Source organism: Aythya ferina (assembly GCF_964211825.1).
Source record: "Aythya ferina genome assembly, chromosome: 25".
Taxonomy (NCBI): Eukaryota; Metazoa; Chordata; class Aves; order Anseriformes; family Anatidae; genus Aythya; species Aythya ferina.
In genome coordinates, this window is record NC_140323.1 from 3,261,171 (window position 1) to 3,275,495 (window position 14,325).

A 14,325-nucleotide genomic window follows, 5' to 3' on the forward strand; every position below is an offset into this window, starting at 1 on the left:
CTTTTCAATTGAATCTGCCAGCAGAAAAGGGAAACGGGTGGGGAAATTAAAGGCACTAATCAATAATTGTCCCTTTGGTAAAGACCACTCGCCTCCCTCTTTTCCTTCTTGCTCACCACCACTTTGAGAAGATGCTGACCTCTTTTGGTTGTGAGGTGTAACACAACATCTCACTGAGAAAAATGGGAAGTGGTCCTTGCTTTGGCAATGGGTCTTCGAAAGAGTCAGAAGTCACACAAGGGACTGGAAGACTTGCTTCCGCCTCAGAAAAATGTCATAGAAGGTGCTTCCCTAGGTGCTGAAAAGAAAATGGAGATATGCAGAACCTGATCCCTAAATTAAAAAAGATGTCATTCAAAGGCAGACAGTGCTACAGACATGAGCATGGGTTAACTACAGCGGGTTAGAAGGGTTCATGCTCTCCTGCGTGCTTGCCAGAGAACAGTATGAAATGCAGCCTTAAGCTACTTAAAGCACTTTTCCTTTCGATTTTGTCATGGAGTAAGGGACTTAGATCCATTTCCAGTGACCAGCTCAGGAAAGCATTGTTTGGGAAGCATCCAAGTCCTTAGCTCAACCTCTCACTTGGCTACAGGGAAGACAAAAGGGGAGAACAGGGATGGGTACAGAGAACTGGGCAGCTTCCTGGCACTAACCCCTCCGCCCACTGTCCAGCAGCAGCTCCAGAGCTACAAGCAGCTGAGGATGCTGGAGCAGGCTCCAGCCTGCTGGAAGAGGCAGTCCCCACGTGCTGTAAGATGAGCTGTCAGGGAAGAAGACTGGCGTGGCTGAACAGGGAACTTTTGCTGAGTGTCCAGGAGAAAGAGAAAGTTTATGTCCAGTGGTAGAAGGGACACGCAAGTTCAGGAGAGAACAAGGAAACTGCCAGCATATGCGGAGAAAACAAAAACAAAACAAAACAAAACAAACAAACAAAAACAAAAACAAAAAACAAAAAACAAAAAAAAAAAAAAAAAAACAAAACAAACAAACAAACAAACAAAAAAAAAAAAAAAAAAAAAAAAAAAAAACAGAAAAGCTGAAGCCCAGCATGAGCTCAGCCTGTCCACTACGGTAAAAGAAAACAAAAAAATGTTTTTATAAATTTATTGACAGTAAGAGGAGGGGCAAGAAAAATCTCCATCCTTTACTGGACGTGGTGGTGAACATGACTACTGAGGACAGGGAAAAGGCTGAGGCTCTTAATGCCTTCTTTATATCTGTCTTTGATAGCCAGACCAGTTATCCTAGGAGTACTCAGCCTCCCAACCTGGAAGTCTGGGACGGGGAGCAGAAGAAGCCCCCCGCAGTTCAGGTGGAAGCAGTTAAGACCTGCTGCTCCACCTGGGCTGTCACAAGTCCATGGGGCTGGATGGGATCCATCTGAGGGTGCTGAGAGAGCTGGCAGATGTGATTGCTGGGCTGCTCTCCATCATATATCAGTGGTCATGGTCATCCAGAGAGGTCCCGGATGACTGGAGACTTGCTAATGTGGCACCCATCTGTAAGAAGGGTCATGAGGAGTATCTGGGTTATTACAGGCCTGTCAGCCTGACCTCGGTGCCAGGAAAGGTTAAAAACTGACATTTGAGGGAGCTGGGGTTGTTTAGTCTGGAGAAGAGGAGGCTCAGGGCAGAGCTCATTGCTCTCTACAACTACCTGAAAGGAAGGTGTGGGGAGCTGGAGGTCAGCCTCTTCTCACAGATAACCAGTGATAGGACCAGAGGAAATGGCCTCAAGTTGCAACAGGGGAAGTTCAGGTGGGAAATGAGGAGACATTTCTTCACAGAAAGAGCAGTCAGGCATTGGGAGGGGTTGCCCAGGGCGGTGGTGGAGTCACCGTCCCTGGGGGCGTTCAAGGAGAGGTTGGACGTGGTGCTTGGGGACATGGTTTAGTGGGTGACATTGGTGGTAGGGGAATGGTTGGACCGGATGATCCTGGAGGGCTTTTCCAACCTTAATGATTCTGTGTTTATATGAAAGAGGAAGAAAATGGCCCAGGGCCACAGTCTTCCCGCAGACCTCCAAATCCTCCCACTGTTACCCTCCACTCCTCCTGTATCTTCTCCCTTCCATTATGCTGTAAGTCTTCCTGACAGCTCTGCCCTCATTTCCTGTGCCTTCACGACTTCAGAATGTACTGAAGAAAATACACCGTTTATTTCTTTGAACTTGGTCTGCCTCTCAAACCAGCTGCTTGTAGGTGGAGGCACAGCATTTTCTGTTTCTTTATTCTGTCTAGAGACAGAATAACACAGTGTTAGGGACTGGAAGGGACCTTGAAAGATCATCTATTCCAATCCCCCCCTGACTAAGGGAACTGGGCCTCCCACCATGGGTTCTCCTTGTGCGGGTGCTGCTCTGTGACACCTCTACTTGGCTGGTAGAGAAAGCCTCCATTTTTCCAGATGGCCAGAAGAATTCCCTTTCCTAACCAACAAGGCTAAAGAGGGAACCAAGGCATTGTTACAAGCAATAAGACTGAGATTTGGGTTCCTGCGGTAATTTTATCAGATCGTTTCAACACTTCGACGCTTTGTAATTACAGCTTTAGTTAGCATGTCTGATGCAACTTTTGATGCTAACATGTATGTCTCACTTGTGAAGAGTGTTGTATATAGGAAAATAGAGACCAACATTCAGAAAATTTGGGAACATACCAAAGTTCTCCATTGAGTATTTCAATACGGAGCTACTTAGGGACTCCAAGAGTTGTGCGATAAATTAACCTCATGGTTGCCCAATGTCACCTGGCTAAAACAATTATTTGTATTATTCTGTTGCTAAAGTGTTGTATGTGTTGTAGTAAGAATGTCCTAACTGGCTATGAATCCTGGAAAAAGCATCAACTTCGTTAGAAGATAGAATCAGGAAAATACTTTAGGAAGTGCTTGGAAAAAGAAAGTATTTTGTAAAAACACGTAAAAGAATTTACTAACAGTTTAGAAAATGGGGGATTGGAGTAAGTAATAGATGCTAAAGGGTTAACTGTAGAACTATAGCAGGTCTGGAGAGGTCACCCCATGCTGATTTTGCAAGTTTTAGCTAACACAGATGTATATTGTAAACTAATCACAAGGGCAGGACTGAGACAGGATAGCTCTGGAAGATAAGGATTTCTATAGCCCAGGCCATTGTGAACACTAGTTAGCAAGAAAAGAAAAGCGACAAAACGAGAAGATAGCACATTCCCTGCTAAGCAAGAACGGGTTTAGGCGAGTTTTAAGGCTGAAGTGCAAAGTCCATAGCGAGGAAGACGTCCAGCCTTCATCCCGAACACCCCGGCCCACGGCCACAAGGTGGCACTGAGCGTGTGCACTTGGGAGGATTTAAAGGCGGAGACAATGGAAACGATTTCTCGGAACTTATTGTAATAAAACCGCCCTTTAAGGGAAAAGTTAAGAATATGTATAGGCGTTTTCTTACCGGTGTAACCCCTTCTGTATAAATACAGGGTGAACTACTGTGGTGGGTGCACACGATTGTGGTGGGGTGACCCCCACTGCTGCCCAGCGCTGAATAGACACACCTACTTTACACAACTTTACAGGTTGTGGGGTCTGTTTATAGATTGTGGAGTTTGTGTACAGGTTGTGGAGCCTGATTACAGGTTGTGGAGTCTGTTTTCCTCACGTCACCATCTTGTCCCACCTTTCCCTCACGGGCTGAGGCAGCCTCAAGATGGCGACTGTGGGGTGGCCTGTGGGGAGGCAGGGGGTTGTGTGAGGGAGGGCTGCAGGCGGCATGGAGGGCAGGCTCAGCCCTCAGCCATGGGGCTGGGGAAGATGCTGAGACCCTCCTGGAGTGGCCTCGCTGGTCTGGAGAAGGGAAGGAAGGCTGCCTTGCCCTGGCCAGCGTGCCTTTTGTGTGCGCTTCGAGCGTTAGGTGAATCTCTGGGTTGTGAGCAAAGGTGCACGCTAATGGTAATTTTTGATGCAAACAAAATAAAGGGAAATGTGCCCAGAAGTCACACCGTCCCACTTCCTTAGCTGGCCAGTTCCTGGGTGTCCATTGGCATAATGCTCAGGGTGACATTTCAGCCTCTTTCATGCTTGTCGCAGGAGTCATTGTACACCTTGGGTAATTATCGCTGAAAGGTTGTGCAGAAGAATCCAGTGTTAATGCAGAAGGGATTGTCCAGTGGGTGCAGTGATGGAATTCGTTCAGGGTTGCATAAGTGTAAGAGATGACCGTCTACCATCATGTTACCCAAATGCTGTTCTTTCCCAGGCATTCATTCCTTTATATTCCTGGTTATCTTCCAGAAAGGTGGTTTATTCTTGTTCCCAAACCCTCTAGTATCATGCCATTACCTTTTTTTTTTTTTTTTTTTTTTTTTTTTTTTTTTTTTGTCAAATATGATTGAATGGAGACCATTAAAAAGAGCTTTTTTTGTACAAAAAGGAAGGCACAAAAGGAAGTTTTCCTCATAAGAGGATTGAGCAGGCTTTCAAAGGTTTAAGAAATACTCAGTTTCCATGTCTGCCTACTAATACCTCTCAGACATACCTGCTGTTCCTTTCACATATGCTGCTCAGGCTCTTTCAACGGTATTGGAACTTCAATGTTAACAGTGATAACGTAAATACTTTTACCAAGTCTGAGGTCCTGCACTGTCAGGCAGTCTTTTTGTGTGGTATCATCAAGTATGTTATAGTATTGTTGAAACAGTTCTTGTACATGTTCAGAGTTTGCAAAGCTCTTTGGGCTAACAGCCATATAATAAATAAATATGTGCAGCCTATTCCATTTCCTGTGTTTTGGGGATGTACTCTGTTTTAGAAGAAATACACCAAGCTTCACAGGCATTTATAGACAGATATGGTAGATATGATAGATAAGTATTCATAGATATGCTTGAAGGAACTATAAGCACTCCTGTGGTTCCTGGAGCCTGGTTCTACCCTCGCTGGTGCAGAAGCAGCTGTCTGCTAGCAGAGGTTGAGAGCACACGTGAGCATCACCAGCTGGAAATGATTAGAACAAAAAGGGCAAGTTTTGCCCCAAGCACTGTTGTGTTTCTTTCTCCTGTGCTGGATGCCTTAACAGTGTTTTCCATGTGAAGCAACGGTGGGTGAAGTTTTTATGCTGTGAAACAGCATGGGGATGCTGAATGAGTTTGTATTTAGGTATGCTAAAGTTGTCCCAGAGCTCCAGCTGAAAATTGGTGTACTTCAAATGCTGGTTAGAATGAGGCGTAACCATACTGCCTGTGTTAATTGTCTAAATTGGAGAGGTGGTGTCCACATAGGTGAGGTAGGGGAGAATTGCCTCCAACAGGCAGTTCAGAGCACCCTGAACAGCAGTCCTCCTGTTTTGGAGTTTTCTTCTGAAAAATCCTTTATTTATTTATTTATTTTCCCCTCTGATAATTAAACAGGATCTGGCCTCTTAGCTTGGTCCCTGTTGGGTTCTGTGAAGCCCTCACAGGCTGGCACTCATTTTGGTCCTGAAGAAAGCTGGCCTGCTTTCTGACACTGCATTGCTGGCAGCTCTGCAATCACGATGAAATGCAGAAATACTAGAAGTGTGATTGTTGGTAAATAGAGCAGAATAAATCCTCAAGGACATCGCAGCTGAAGATTCGTGAATGCAGAAGAGCATGAAGGGCAGTGGCCCAAGGGAATAAGCAGACACCATAGGCCTGGAGGGAATGCCCGTAGCACGTAATAGGTTATCTGATTACAAAGCCACTCAGATATTGATTTTTACAGCTTTTTGCTTTATGCTTAATTTGAAATTCTTTTCAGTTTCCTAACAAGAACAGGAGCAGACTAATTTAAAGCAGTCTCTCGCTTTGGAGAGAAGTTCCTATATCTGCTAATCTTGGGCTAATCATGGTTGCCAGGATCCTGCTTTTTGTTGCTTATCTTTCCTTTCTGGTATTCTATATTTTGCAGTTGCTGGGGATGAGAGAGAAGTAAGGCATGAAGTAGAGAACAATCTAACAGGTATTTTAGAGTGAATAGAATGAATAAAACTTTGTACGACTAACTTGAAGTGGATAAGTGTTGGGTTTTCTCTGTTCTTTAGGTTTCTCATGCAAGAACACATTGCTGATTCCTTGTATTTTGAGGAGCTAGAGACAAACATTCCAAAAGTGTTCTTGTGTTTTCATGATTTCCAGAGGAAAAGGAAAAGTATGAAGGATCCAACTTAAATTTGTCTAGCAGGAAACTCCTTGATTTCTCTAGTTTTGCACCCAAGCAATATAATACAAAATTCAGTTTGTTTTCCCTTTTATTTTATTTATTTATTTATTTATTTGTGGGTCTTTCAGGACATGGAGCAGAACTGGATGGTTTATCTAGTAGCTAATAAAACATTATGCTTTTCATGTCTTTTGCTCAAATCTCTGTGGTTTGTCATGCATATGGCAAATTTTACCCAATTCGCAAAACTGCTGCTGGAAGGCACTTAGGTGGCATCGTACTATGATGACTGTAGCAGAATCTCTAGAGTATAATTTAGTATATGATTGCTCTGTTCTTATAGTCCACTTAGGGCAAGAGCCCTTTGCAGTGAGCAGATGAAGCTGCCTAGCCGTTAGTCAAATGGATATACTTTTACTACCTATTCGAGATGAAAACAGTTCTCTTAGTGTTTTCTGCTGTTGAAATGGACAAAGAAGAAACAAATATTTCAGGATAGGCTGCAGAGAATGTGTAGATTTGGGAAGAGTTTTAACTAGACCTCCTGGAAAAGGACAGAGGTGATGTCTGGAGGCACTGGAGTGGAAAGTATTGACTGATAGCGTCAGTCTTAGAAAAAAACTCCTGTCCTCTTACATCCTGTCCACTGTGCCCTACCTATCTCATATGCCCAGTTCCTAGAATGTTGCAAATTTATTTCCTGCTGCTGTCAAATGAAAGATAAGCTGGGAGGATATGAGAGACACTAGCCACGTGCATCTCTACATCGCTATTCAGCAGCTAATACAGAGCCGGTTCACTGCGTAGATGTTTCTGCCAGGCTTATTTGAAGACACGTTCAGGTTTGTAATGTCCCAGATGTCCAGAGGCTGCTTGTACACAACTCAGAGTGCTGCTGAATTCAACAGCTGACTATAGAAGTGGATAAGTGTGCTGCTGATGCTAACTAACATAACTACTAAAAGTGCCAACCTAAATTAGCTGTTCCAACAATGCTGCCTTTGTTGAAGGCAGGTCAAGTTACTAGCAAGTCTCTTTCATTTACACCTGTAAGATGTTACAATTTGAAAGATTTGTGAATATTTCTTGTGTACAAGAAATACATAACAGCCAGTTACGTATTTATGTTTCATGACAGAGGACTGGTGCAATCTGTAGAGATAAACTATACCTAGAAATACCCTCAATTTCACCATATGATATCAGATTATCTACGGCTTTGTAGACCAGAAGTGTGTACCAATAAGCCTTGCTATCATGACTTAGTTATTTAACTTCTATGTTTTTAAGATCTTAGGCCTTCAGGGCCTTTATTCATTGCCTAGGTGAAGAATTTATGCATAAAAAGTTTAATTGCATTCAAAGAATCAAAGAGGTTAAATAAGGAATAGAATTTATATATTGAAGCTTATTATATTAATTATTTGTCTTTCACGGTGCGTGTAATTCAGACCTTAATGGTATGGTCCCCACACAAATGCTTTTGCTGTCTCAGAAATGACCCAAAACATAAGGGTGTCAGTCAGTAAGTCATTAGGCAGTTAGTGAAGGCAGTGGTGAGGAAGAAGGAAAAAAAAAAGAAATAACTTAGCGAGAAGAGAAAACAGGAAGTCAGTATAGGAAGTGAAGAATGCAATCATCTAAGCCTGTTTAGGAAGGAAAAAAAATGATTTTGTTAGCTATTATTTTATGTTATTTTAATTTTATTTTTTAGATAATTTGCAATAGAGAGACAAAAATATCTCAGATACAGTTGTAAAGAGCCTGATGTCCTGTAGCCACATCAGACCAGGCAACAGAAGTTCCTTCTTCTCTCCCCTCTCTTCTCTCCATCTCTCTGTCCTCAGAACTGGACAAGAACCCACAGGCAAGATGAAGTTTACATTTACATGATATGATTCATGGACATCTCTGCCTTTCCACATTCCTTTTTTTCCATGCCACGCAGTACCTAAGCTGGTGCTTCTTCCAATCTTAATATCAACAAGTTAAAGCCTTTTTTATATCATATTCAGCACCTCTGGGCCCAACTCATGGGATTAAGATGAGAATCTTAGCTGAATTTTGGGATTTATCCATAATCCTTAGTGGATGTTTGTACACATCACTATGATAACAGAATTCAGTAACTTGATCAAAATATGTGTAATCCGTAAAATTCAGCAGATGCTTTACCACTTTGCTGATTTGGACCTAATAAGCATGGGCAGTAATTAACATTTTATGTGCAACTATTTATGTGAGTTGTTGAAGTTAAAACTCTAGAAGGAAGTGTCATGCCCCCATATCTCAAAGCCCATTGCTGGCTGTGGCACTGGATCTGTTGCCATGAGAGAGAATCTGTTTCCTGTATTTGGGTTTAGAGTCGTTCATTGTTTAAAAATAGAGCAATTTAGAGAAAGCAAATATACTACAGCCTTCCACTACATTTGCTTACTAATAGCTGAATTGTGATGCTGCACTACTGGAAAAGTGTGGTTATTTTTTCAGGGGAGGTTTGTGCATCCATGTGTCTCATCCTTTCAGCAGCTTTCAGCTGGGCAATCCCGTGTGTACCCAGCTTCAGCAACCGGTTACAAATGGATTGTTTCTAAGCCCGGTTCAGCAAAATTCTGTGAATAAACCCAAGGCTTTGTGCTGCTTCATTTAGGTGGACCTGTTTTCCTCTTTCTCAATTCCAGAATGTGGAGCTGTGGCTCTGAAGAAAACAGTAGCGTATTCTACAGGTCCTGAGAAAGCTGAGTTCCCTGGTGGTTCTTCAAGGTGGAATAAAACTTTTGGTGAAGGCTGCACGTTGACATATGTAACATCTTCAGGCTCTGTTTGAGTTTGGTGCCTTAAGACAGCATATGTTGTGCAGTCATTCTTATCCCCATCTGAACTTCTATTTGTATTTTTTCTTCCATCCTTCTGAAAAGAAATGAAGAGGTTTTTTTTTCTGAGTATTGTAAACAAAAACTTGTAGAGGGGTTATGACTTAGCCAAATAACTGAGTCAGGTTGTGCCTGCTCTGCAGCCACATTTGGCAATCACAAACACAGACTGCTAGCTGCAGTCTGCTGGCTTGAGCGGATGCTACGTGTTCGCTGTAGGATGTGTGGTATCATGTGCTTTGTAATCGCCTTGAGTGGTAAGCACAGAGCCAGCGTCTTCACGTGACAGAGATCAAACAAAGCACCAAGAATGAGGGATTTTTGATGCTCTCTTACCTGCTGCACTCCTTTTCTGAAATCAGGATGTCTGCCAAAGTCCATCTCTTTTCCTGCCACAAATAACAGAGTCTCCTTTGAGTGCAGAACCACACCTTTACCTTTTCATCGTAAAAATGATTGCCCTCTCTCTGCTGTCCCTGATTTAGCTCACATGTTGCATTTCTCTCAGCTTGGTCTTGTTTCTTCCCTTTGCAATGATACTACAAGTAAACCTTACTGGCATTCAGGGTGCTGGGAAACCAGGCCCTAGGGGCAGGGAAAAATAGAGAAGAGGATTAGAGAGCTTTACCTTCTCTTTTCCTTCTGATGTAGCTGGTGACAAGGAGTGTAACAATAGCAATCAGGGCAGTTGTAGCCAGGATGGAACTCAGCACCATGACAGCATAAAGAGTCCTGCAAGGAAAAGCATGGTATCTCCATTACTATTTACAGCATGAGAGGTGATTAGGCTGATTTGGAAGGGGATTTTGTGTGTTGGAAAATGGAGTTTGGTTCCAGGATAAAAATTCAGCACGTTGTCTCTAAACAAGCTTGGTTCTGGGTGGCCAGTACTGGTTTACAGACACAAAGGATCCATCCCAGCTGTATTTTCTTTGGCACTTGGCAGGCCCAGGGCAAATTCAGAAGCTTGAAATCTCTTCCTGCACTCAGTTGCAGTGCTACTAGAGCTCAAAGGCATCCCTCATCAGGATGCAGTTGCCCTTCTCATGATCTCTGATCAGGATCATTATGGGGGTCTCTTTTGATCAGGTCTGGTAATAACTCTCATCTAACATGCTGTGTTGTTTAGCTGGGGTTGGTCTTAGGCTGGTCTGCTTGCACCAGAGGCAGAATCATTGTAGCATTGCATGGGCCATATGGTTTTCCCTTTTAACCATGTAGAAAGGAAGGATGCAGTCAAATTGGGCATCGTCAGCAGAGGCCTCTCCTGGTGCTCCTGAAACCAATAGGAGACTTCTGCAGCTTTATACGGGGCTTGGGGAGGCTGGTCCAAACCCCGTGGCAGAGAAACGGAAACCTATGGGTGTGTGTGTGCGTGCAAGTTTCAGCAGTTTGTCTCAGCACCCCTCAAATCCTGCACTGCCTCCAGAATGCTATGATTAGAGTCAGAATCTTTGCTTTTACCTCTTGTCCTTTTTGCTGGCATCTGTGGGGCTGGCATCCAGTTCCTGATTTTCCCCTTGAAATAAAGAAACAAAACACAAGAACAAGGTGATTTTCCCACATCAATCCATCCCTAGTGACTTTCTCTCATGCTGAAAAATCCTGCACTGCAGGCTGGTAGGATGCTCCAGAGTTATTGCTTGTTTGTTACCCATGAAATTGTGCAAAAGAATATTCCTCCTGTGCTATTTACCCACAGAAGAAGGTTTATTAATGCAGCAGTCACTGGAGTGGGATCATCCAGTTTGTCAAGAAGGATCTGGAAGTTTTGTTTAGGTTGTTCAGTAGTACCTTTTATCAATGAATCTAAATAAAAACATCAGGTGTAGGCCCAGCCAGACAGCTAGTAGCTAGCTGGACTGGAACAGACATCCTGTGAGTCCAGTTTTCTTCCCTTTTGGTTATAGTCCTCTGTTTGTTTTGTTTTGTTTTGTTTTTAATTCTTGTGAAATATTTCCTACTGCATTTCATCATGCCTTGGAAAACATACTTGTATGATGACTATATCACGTGCAAAGGGGCAAAAGAGTTGTGGTTTCCGCTTCCCTTTTAAGTTTGGGTTCTGTGACAGATCAAAGGGAAAGGACAGCTACTGTTGGGGTTAAGTTTTGTAGAAGGGATAGGTAAGCCATGAAAATTCATACAATTTTAGAAAGTGATGAGTTGCAATTGAATGCTGTTAGAAAGGAAGCATTTTAGAAAAAGAAAAAAAATTCTTGTTATCTTTTTCTTAAAAAAAGAAATCTTGTGGTTTCCCCTTCCCTCCACATTTTTCACTTGTCAGAAAAATCAGATAGCTTCCACCAAGTATCTTCTGTTTTGCTGCTTTCTGCACCGGCTAAAAGCAGAAGAAGTAAAGTGTGAAAGCAAATAGAAAAGTTTATTAATGAACAGTGATAAAGAGGTGAACTCAGGTAGAAATTCAGGTAAGTGTTCAGATCTCTTGGAGTCTGTTTCATCTGCTGATGTGAATGTTAAATTTCATTAGTCAATGAAGCCAAACCAGACTGCCTCCCTCCCAAGAATTGGCTGCAATTTCTACCATTAGTATGTATCAAAAAATCTGTGTAAGAAAGGAAATTCAGGAATTATCTGTGTCTCAGGAAATTTCAAGGCTCAGAAGAGAGCTCTTTAATGTTGAACTGGAGTCTTTCTTGTCAAAGTACTAAGAAACTGCTGACTTTTAGAAGATCATCATTATTTCTTTGATTAACTCACCCAAAACTTCCAGCATGATCCTCTTCAGCAGTTTGTTTCTCCCCTGGAAATGGCTCTCGAGACGGTATTCTCCTGAGTCATTAAGTTGGAGATTTTTCAGCCACACTCTAATCATTTTCCATGAGAAGTCATTCGTCATTTCAGTCCTTCCTACTTTAATGATACTTTGATCAGTGTTAGCTCTGATAATAGGTTGACATGTAACTCGGGACACCATTTTGCACCACAGAAAATGTTGAAGCTTCCCGACGTTGATTGTCACAGAATAGGAGCAATGAAGGAACAGGGATTTCCCTTTTTCTGCAAATATTATTACAGGTTCTAAAGACAACAAAGTGATGATTCATTAGAGGGGTAAGAGACAGGAAAATGCAATCCCCACAACAGCACACATCACACCCAACAAAGGAGCAGAGCAAACACCAGCACAAAGAGAACTGGCAGAAGATGTGGAAGTTAGCAGCCCTGGTATCAGGTTCCAGGGCTGTCATTGCTGTCAAATTCCCCGGGTGCTGTGACACGGAGCTACCTCTGTGCTGTGTTCAAATTTAGGAGGGTGTTGCTCCATCTCACAAGTCTTTTAACACCTTTAATAAGTCGGCTACTTGAGTTATCAAAGCCTATGTGAAAGATCTCTGTGACTGGAAAATGTTTTCAACAAAATGGAAGATCTTATACCAAAAAAAAAAAAAAAAAAAAAAAAACCATTATGTTTTTTTTGTTTTCATCAACTTGTCTGAAATGTTTCTGCCCCAAACTTAAACCCATTTGTTTTTGATGAGTATAATCCCACAAAATTGTATTCATGGTTTTTGATAGTAATTTTTTAAACAATGATTTATTTCCCTTTGACTTTCTTTCCCTTTCCCTTTTTGATTTAATGTGGAAAAAAAAAATTCCTGGCCATTTCTGCCTCTAGATACATGCAGATACATATTGCATTTTCTTATTGCCCTCGATAATCTCTAGTGGACTCTGTGACCAGATACACCATACTTTGCTATGGAACAAAAACTGGAAATGAGGCATCATTCTTGATTTATTTTGGCTGTCTCCCACCCAGTGCACTGTTGACCTCATAGCTCACCCGTAGGTGAAACCACCATCTGTATTCTTTGCAGCAAAATTTGCTTCAGATCTACCCAGACTCCACACTGGTATGTGCCAGAATCCTCTCGTCGAAGTGCTGCCATTCTAACAGAAAACCAGCCGCCTCCAAAGTCTTTCAGCTGAACAGGACGATACTGTGCATGGTTAGGATTAAGCCCTTCTTCTGAAGGGAATCTCGAGGGTAAGCCTGGACAATATTTTTCTGGTTGCTCCTTGCACCAGAATTTCTTCTTATGTAAATGCTTGTGCACATCATATGAACAGTTAGCTCTGAAGGTGTCTCCCTCTACTTGCAGAAACATGTGCGTGTCCTCTCCTGGCATGCATGATCCTTTCAAAAAAATAAAAAATAAAAAGAAAATTGATGCTAGAACTAATGTAATCTTAGTATGTCACTTTTTCTTACTTTATACCACTAATACCGCTGGGACTGTGAGAAGAGTTATTTAACTCTGCAGTTTTGCATAAATAAACATCCATGCCTAGCCTAGAAAAAGGGTGCCGCTACCCTTTTTCCATTGTTATTCAGATTGTTCCTCTCTGTGGACTCAGTATTTATTGGCAGTAAGAAAGCAAACAGCAGCTAGCCTGTCTGACATTGCTCACAATACCTCATCCATCACGAATCTGGAGCAAGCAACACAGATTTCCCTCCCCATATGCTGGATGATTTCAGACTAAGAATGCTTCAGTGGTGGGAGAGGAAGGTCTAAGAAGGTCAGAAATTGCCAGGTATCCCTCATAAAATTAATTTCTGGACAAACTAACAAACTACTGTAAAGAAAAAAGAGAAGCCAAAAGCTTGTATAATTAAAATAAGCACATTTCAGGCTGAATGTGTCCTCCCCTTGTAGTCCCTCATTGACATCTGGCAGTCTTATTCTGTGTCTGGCCATAGATGGCCTGAATAAAAAGTGTAAATAAGAGTGTGCAATGCACACAACAGCACAGACAGTACCCCGTTCCCTGGAGAAATAAGAAGTCTCTGAGCCTTACCTGGTAGTGCCAGCAAGAGCAGCAGGGCTGGAAAACTGCCCATCCTCAAGTAGAAAGTGGTTTAGGGCACGGAGAAAAAAATTATCCCAGATCTTCTTTATGACTGAGGAATTCTCTAGTGCTGGGGAACTTAACTTGCTTTGTCATTTACAGTCATCTGCTGCCTAGTGATGTTTCCAGTTTGGAGTCACTAACATCTTTTAACCACAATCTTAATATTACTTCCCATGTGGGAAGGCTGCACCATGTCTACTGGCTGCTTTTTTTGCTTTAAATATATTGTTTTCTAGATAGCCATATTTAGCAACCATGCTGTGTAGCTGGGAAAGAAATGGATATTTTTGGTCTCTAGGGCCACCTTGATGTACTACAGAGCAGCTTTCAGTAGGACGTGTTCATTCTTCCTGCTGTTTTGCACTTAGATGCAAGACCTGCCAACCTGCCCAGGTGTCCTGGGGCACTTCTGTACACTA

General features: G+C 42.4%; 1 protein-coding gene across 2 annotated transcripts; it reads right to left on the reverse strand.

Moving 5' to 3' along the window:
• Positions 1-7,834: 7,834 nt before the first annotated feature.
• On the reverse strand, positions 7,835-14,029 carry LOC311423636 (polymeric immunoglobulin receptor-like). 2 transcript variants are annotated; one of them, XM_084497894.1, is made up of 7 exons: positions 13,853-14,029; positions 12,834-13,187; positions 11,747-12,067; positions 10,490-10,544; positions 9,654-9,757; positions 9,362-9,414; positions 7,835-9,059 (listed from the first exon to the last, which is right to left on the reverse strand). In XM_084497894.1, exons 1-7 carry the CDS (start codon positions 13,893-13,895, stop codon positions 8,799-8,801), a joined length of 1,191 nt encoding a protein of 396 aa, XP_084354020.1. In that variant the 5' UTR covers positions 13,896-14,029; the 3' UTR covers positions 7,835-8,798. The 2 variants fall into 2 exon arrangements, with proteins under 2 accessions (XP_084354020.1, XP_084354019.1); XM_084497893.1 differs by having other exon boundaries at positions 7,835-9,062.
• Positions 14,030-14,325: the final 296 nt, after the last annotated feature.

Excerpts from the sequence above, each read along its gene's own strand:
- LOC311423636 (XM_084497893.1), bottom strand. The coding sequence starts at position 13,895 with ATGGGCAGTTTTCCAGCCCTGCTGCTCTTGCTGGCACTACCAG. Across the intron at positions 13,188-13,852 it reads GCTCTTGCTGGCACTACCAG|GATCATGCATGCCAGGAGAG; the intron begins GTAAGGCTCAGA and ends TTTTTTTGAAAG. Across the intron at positions 10,545-11,746 it reads GATCATGCTGGAAGTTTTGG|GGGAAAATCAGGAACTGGAT; the intron begins GTGAGTTAATCA and ends CTTTATTTCAAG.